Source organism: Montipora foliosa, chromosome 8 (genome assembly GCF_036669935.1).
Source record: "Montipora foliosa isolate CH-2021 chromosome 8, ASM3666993v2, whole genome shotgun sequence".
In the NCBI taxonomy this organism is placed as follows: domain Eukaryota; kingdom Metazoa; phylum Cnidaria; class Anthozoa; order Scleractinia; family Acroporidae; genus Montipora; species Montipora foliosa.
Window position 1 is genome coordinate 14,760,597 of NC_090876.1, and position 6,953 is coordinate 14,767,549.

Below are 6,953 nucleotides of genomic sequence, written 5' to 3' on the forward strand. Positions count from 1 at the left end.
TACGAATCAACACAGTATTAATTAGACCGAAGTAAAAGCACAGCATATTGGGCGTGCCTCAAAGACAATTCCTAGTTTCATTATAGTGGGAACTTAGGCCTCTTAGCTAAGGAAATATTCAACGCGAGATCTATTATTATCGACCAATGGGAGGGCCCCCAGTTAATTCTTGATATAAGATAAAAGGCCCTCAAAAGTTTCCCTCTGATATCAGATCAAGAGAGAAAAAAACTAGGAAATAGGGAGAAAAGATTGATTATCCATTGTTGAAATTGTGAAGGTAGATGAGGCCCCAGATTTTCACGGTAAGCATTGACATTTGTACCCCAGGCAAACGATATGAATGGTTTGATAGGGATTTCGGGTTGCATAATTCTGCGTCAGTTTTTGTAAAAACGTGAGCCGGGTATTTAATTGGCCAAAATGTTGTTCTAAATGAATTGATGCCAGTTTAAAAAAAAATCAAGTTTGAAATGGTATCTAATTAGCTGCAGCAGTACACGAAATGGTCATGAATTCAGCCCGTAAATGTTTTAAACCAGTGGATGTACGCAAGACTTCGCAAGGAACCGCTGCATCTTCGGAATTCTCATCCGATTAGAGATTGAACTATTATTCGTTTTAAATAAAAGAAGGGAAGGAGTCAAAGAAAGAGATCTAGAAATAGACAAGATGATTTGAATAGTTCTAGCATTTTTAATAGTTTTTTATCTCAGTCGGTTGAGCAGCGGTGATCTAACCCAAAGGTCGTGGATTCAGTTTTTGTCTGTCCTTGAATGGGCCCAATTCCATTCGTAGGGCTAACGCTCACATGGTTTACATGGGTAGAAATAGCACTTTACATTATCCTCTAATAGTTAATTCTGTTTATATATAAGCTAGGCCTTTTCAGAAGTACGACCTTTAAATTTTTTAAAAAATTGTTAACATTGCTGTTGATTCTCATCAACAACCATGTCGTAGATAAGGAAAAAGGGAAAGTTTAACTACCTGCTTATAATTCATATTGATTTTTCTCGCGTTTTATATCTTTATTGATGGAATGATTGTTGTTTTTATTGAGGTTTTTGAAATTTGATCATTTGCGCGTAGGTTTTTTATGGGATTTTAATAAAGGATTTTCGTTTTTCCTCTTCACCGTTAAATTGTTTTTTTTTTTCACTTAATCCCATTTTCACCGCGGTAATTCTTCTCAAAAGGTCATCTTCCGGAATCCATGTCAATCGCCGGTTAGAGTTAACGAAGTAGTTCCGACTCACTCGCTGGTTAAACATGCTAATTCTACAATTTTGGGTCCGTTTTTGTGCAAACGAGAGGGCATTTAATTGGCCAAATGCAATTATGTCAGTGAAACAAAATCAAGATTAGTTTGAAATGGTATCTAATTAGCTGTGGTAATACTCGAAATGGTCAATTAGTTCCCCCGTAAATGTTTCAAACCAATGGATGTACGTAAGACTTTGCAAGAAACTGTTGCATCTTTGAAATTCTCACCCGATTAGAGAATTATTATTCCTTTTAAATTTCCTCACTTTTATAAACATTTCTTTGTCATTTTTTCACATAATCCTATTTTCACGGTAATCCTTATCAAAAGGTCATCGTCCGCGTTCCATGTTTAGTACAGTTCCGACTCACTCACTCGTTAAACATGCTAATTATTTTGTTTACTAGTAAACTGTGCCAAAAAAAATAAACTAGTGGCTCTCAAAACAGCGAACGAGTGGAACATTTTTCAACACGAGAAGAGAACTTTCGTATCTGCAAGCGGTCATATATCGTTCTGTTTATTATATAAACACCAATGAAATGATACCAAACCGTATCACTTCAATATCTTTTTGTGGTCCAAACGTGGAACGGCGCCGCGATTAATTACGTAACCATAGCAACGGTGATCTTTTCACGTGTGCCGGAAAATACAATGTTATTTTCTTATGTGGTTTCGCGCGAAAGCTCACATGATCAGTTTCATTGGTGTTTATATAATAAAGATGGATTTTTCATGGGCAACGCCAAAATTGTCTGCACAGCTCAAGCAACAGCATTGTCCACTGTATTATAAACCCTGCTTTATGGATCTTGGTATCAAAGACGTAAAATAAGATCTTGGTTAATATAAAACAAACTTGATTCTGTAGCTCACATCTACTTTCTAACTCCATTTTTTTTTTTCATTCACAGAGTGCAGTTGTTCTCTTCAGCTTTTCTGCGTACGTTTTTTCGTTTCCTTGCCTTGGTGATAGGACTCACAAAACATGGGCCATAAAATCGTTTAGCACTGGAAAATATTTGGAAGTTAAAAGAGCCGTTGGATTGGGAGTTTTCAGACTTTCTTTCACAGGAAATTCTGATATTTGTCACAACAGTAAATGTGAGTTGACTTACTTGAATTAAAGGAAGGACTACTTAACTCTTAAGGGGAAAGAGAGGAGATGACAATTGTTCAGACCCCATTCAAAGAAATGTGTTGACTCGACCCAGGGATCCTCGGAGAAAATCCGAGTGCCAGATAACAATTTGGCAAGAATTCACCATTTCGAAATTTTCAGTCGTAGCTCCAAAGAGTCTCCTTTTGCAAAATGGTAGACCATCTGCTTTTTTCAGGTGTTTACAAGAGACAATTGCTTAAATTGTGCAGATAAGTGAGAGGGTCATTTCTCACTTTCGTCTATAACCCGCTCTCCAAATACTACTAGAAGTGTCAATATACGCCGGACTCTGACGTCACGTTGCTACGGACATTAGAGAGAATGTATGGGAAACAGGTTGCCAAAAAAGGAGTGATGACATCACTTTGACGCCATTTTGGGTGTTTTGCATAAATGTTTTTGCACAAAGCAACCCCACCTCAAAAAAACGACCCGGATGTTTGAAAAAAAGATGGCATCCTTGGCATAAATTGTGAAAGGAATTTTACTGGAAAAAAAGGAATTTTACGGAAAGACTTACGTTTATTTTTTTTTTGGGAGGGGGGGTGGGGGGGGGGGGGGATGAAAAGCGACGGAGGTCCGACAGTTGCAAGTTGCCTTGATAAGTGCAAGAGGTGCATTACTTTTCTCTTTCGTCCATAACCCGCTCTCCAAATACTATACATTTATTTCACTCAAAAAAAGATCATCTGATTTCGTGAGTGTAACCATGAATTACTAACTCGCAGCTGTTCTTTTAAACATCCTTTACAGCGAAAAGTTTAAGTTATGGTGGCTAGGTTCTTGTTCTTTTGTCTTTATGCTAATCATTCTCGCTAGCCTCGTTAGCACGAACGAATTCAAAAGAATTTTTCCTCCAAAGTGAGGTTAGTGAGGTGATTAGCACAAAGACAAAATAAAATAATTTCTTGGCCGCCATTTTTGAATACAGTCTATTACTAGGCGGGCTTGCAAATATTGAAAAGCTAATCGCGGCAAGCCAGACTGTACAAAGAATAATTTAGACAATTTTTTTTAAAACAATAAATGGTCATTACATACGATTACATCATGTAAACATTACTCATCGTGCTTTCAAATGTTTCGAAGGGAGAAGGATTAATTTAGGAGAAAAGGAGAAGAAAACAGTCTAGGTAAAAGAACAAAAAGTAAGAGGTCCTGAGGAAAACTACAGACTAAACTTAACTTCAGTTTGAATCTAATCTTTCATCTTGTTAATTAAGGTATCTGTCTTCTTGGTATGGCAATTTTCAATTTCTAGATTTTTAATTAGTTTTGTTCTAATGGTTTTTTAAAAAGAGTTTTTCGATAAGTTCAATTCCAGATTTTAACGCCAACACGTGCAAAGGCCTTTAAGTTACTTTGAACGTTAAGTGTGGATTGTTTGGTAATTACTGTTGATAAGTGTATGTTTTGTACGAATGAACACTGGTAACTTAAGAGGACAAACTCCAAATTAATTCTCATTTTCTCCTTTCCACAGTGTTCGCCCAAAGAAGGTGTCAAGACAGCAGTACCTTTACAATGTTCGAGTCTGTGGCATTTCCAGGATATTACCTCGCAGTTGAGAATGGAAAATTGGTAAGTTTTGTTTTGTTTTGTTTCATTTAATATCTCCTTTCCTTTTCCTAAGAAAATTGTGAGAAGGTTAGACCACATATATTTCTCAAACTTGAGGCCATCCTGGCATGTCTGTTGCATTGTTGAAAATATTCGCTTCCACAAATGTGGACCGGGATCAACACCAGAACTCAACGTCATATGCGAGTTAAAGTTTGTTGGTTTAAGATCTACGACGGCCACGAAAGCATCACCTCAAAATATAACTTTGCACTATCGTAAATCATTCGCGATGTTTTCACCTGGTTTAGGTACTTCGTACATCCTAAATATAAATTGGTACGAGTGGTTTCAGAGTAGAAAATATAGAATGAAAGACTCTAGCTCTATTATTGGGTTTCACTCACGTGATCAACGAAAACAAAAGAAGACGTTAGCATAATAATAGCTTTCAATCCCCGGAGGATTGGATCGGGACACCAACATGGCCGCCATTTCATTGTTTGGGGACACCAACACGGCGGTCGTGACGCCATGTGAAATCCAGGAATTGCATGCCCACGTTGTAGTCAAAACCTTAAATTTGGTGATTTCACGTCGATGTTATGCGGTGTACCGCAAAAAAATGTGCCATAATGCGTGATGCACGTGCAGCACGATTGTTTGTGTTCTTTTAACCAATGATATCTTTGTTTTGTGGTGTTGTTGTTGCCGTCGTCGTCGTCGTTTCTTAAGCTCCCTAAATTAATAATTCGCAGACGGCTGCATCTTTATCCTCCTTCGATCTCAGCCACGCGCTGAGATCACCTCTGGTTGTTGTTCTAAATAGTTTGATCCCAGGAGTCATATCAAAATTTGATGAAGTAAGATTTTCCGGGTGATAAATACCTCTTACTAAACGATTTGGAGGTCCGTACGGTAAGTTACGGACCGAATTTTTTTCCGTTGATTTATGGTCCAGGCGAGAAGCTAGCGGGCCATAAGTCAACGAGAAAAAACGAGGATCGATCCATAACTTTAAGTACGGACGGAGAAACGAGTTAGTAAGATATTTATTTTATATCTCTGAGGTTATCAGGCGCACGGGAAACTGGAAACTAGTTGAAGTCGAGCGGAAGAGATTGCCAAGTCACAATCCGAAAAAGGAATAATTCTTCCTGGCTTTTTGAATGGTTGCTTGCAAGGACTCCTGGGAATGTTCAATTTTCACTCCCTACTTGGCTCAGTAGATGACATCAATGGAAACCAAAATGTAACCATTTTGCCGCTCCCTTCAATTTTCTTTCTGGGATCTGAAAAATCCTGCAGACACGTGATCAGCCGTAACCAGGGTACTTTTTCGAGGGAGGAAGAGAGAGGACCCTGGGAGCGAGGATGATGTTTTGTACTTGCAGTTTTTTTACTTTGTCAAAGTTACTGTGACTGGCCTCTGTTCTTTCTTTTTGAGCATTATAATGTGTCATCAAGGGTCTATTCAATTTTACATGAGATGAGTTCACAAAATTAATTAAACTGCTTTCGAAAACTCCTTTCAAAACTCGAAAGCAAGTTAAGAAATTTATTGTCATCTCATGGATGAACCCATAACTATCCTTGTTAAAAAAATATATATTGAGTGGCCAATTAAGAGCTAAATCTCAAGATTTGAGAAAAATATATGAGTTTAAGGCGCTAATGTCTTCTTTTTATTCTTAAAGTGTGCCTCTCTTCTCATTTACAGACCTTATCTAAGCAACCGACGGATAGGATTGAGGACAAATGCCAGTTTTCTTTTCATCGAGTTTACGTCTCATACAACTTTGATAACCCAACGTTGTATTGGGCCGTGAAACTGCGCGCAACTAATTCGTACATTAGAATCAGCAAGTCTGGAAAGTTCTCTCTGAGAAAGAAATGGAAAGTCGACTGTGGGGTTTGGCTCCATTTTAACCTAACCATTTCCTGTTCTTAATTTAATAATGCAAGTGCATGAAAATGTAAATTATTTATTTAGAAATAACGGCTGAACGGCATTCCCACGATCATCGAAACGTTAATCCTCCTAACTTGTACCAAGGATTTCATTGTCAGGTAGTCATGAGAATTTGGTTTTGTATTCAGATCAGACCTCTTAAGCTGATAATATTCTTGATTCTCAATACCTCTCTGACTGACATTTCAATAAAATTGTGGAGAGTATTTACGTATCAATGACTTTTGGGAGTCAAATGGACAAGTAAACGGAAGTGTGAATTTCACCCTCCTGTTGTAAAAGCAATATTCTACGAAAGAGTAAATTGTGCGCATGTTAATTTTTTAAATGATGAAATTGAACGTAATTTAATTCAAAGTAAACTGCACCCTATGCAATATTCGGATTCCATGCTCTGGATTTCGGAATCCAGTCAAACTTGGATTTCGCGGGAGTTCAACCGTCGGATCCCGGAGCTTAAGCCAAGATTTCGGATTCAGTTTGACGTATTTTCCGGGAATCCGCATTGAGAAAACGCTATGGACTCTGGAATGGGGATTAGTTTTTAAGGGCCTATAAATTCAAGCCTTGATATGTAATTTTGTATTTGTTATATAATAACAGGAGTGCGTTTTGACGTGTTATCGAATCCACTAAAAATAATCGTGTTGAAAATACTTGGTTAGAGTTTTTGAAATTCAAAGAGTGTTCTGACTCCCCATTATTTGAGAAAAATGACACGTTATAATTACCTCACGATGCTGGCATCATGGGAGTAGCCTGCGAACGCAGACGTATTTCCGGCGGAAATACGTCTGCGTTCGCTATCATGGGAGGAGCTTCAATTTTTTTGTTAAATTCATCCACAGTTTTCTGAAAAAAAGGCAAAGGCCAAACTTTCATACACAAAGACCGATGTTAACAGCTATTTATATTATCCATTCCTTTTGGAATAAGCACCAAAATTACCCTTAAAGATATGTTAACATAGATCTAAGAATTCTTATTCG

The 6,953-nt window shown here is 37.7% G+C and overlaps 1 protein-coding gene across 1 annotated transcript; it reads left to right on the forward strand.

Moving 5' to 3' along the window:
- Positions 1 to 225: 225 nt before the first annotated feature.
- On the forward strand, positions 226 to 5,943 carry LOC137968298 (uncharacterized). The gene is made up of 4 exons (XM_068814901.1): positions 226 to 305; positions 2,185 to 2,374; positions 3,916 to 4,013; positions 5,713 to 5,943. Exons 1-4 carry the CDS (start codon positions 285 to 287, stop codon positions 5,941 to 5,943), a joined length of 540 nt encoding a protein of 179 aa, XP_068671002.1. The 5' UTR covers positions 226 to 284.
- The last annotated feature ends 1,010 nt before the right edge of the window (positions 5,944 to 6,953 follow it).

Bases quoted from the DNA above. Each gene is read 5' to 3' on its own strand.
- LOC137968298 (XM_068814901.1), top strand. From the start codon at position 285: ATGAGGCCCCAGATTTTCACG. The intron at 306-2,184 runs GTAAGCATTGAC...TTTCATTCACAG, and splicing joins TGAGGCCCCAGATTTTCACG to AGTGCAGTTGTTCTCTTCAG. The intron at 4,014-5,712 runs GTAAGTTTTGTT...TCTCATTTACAG, and splicing joins CAGTTGAGAATGGAAAATTG to ACCTTATCTAAGCAACCGAC.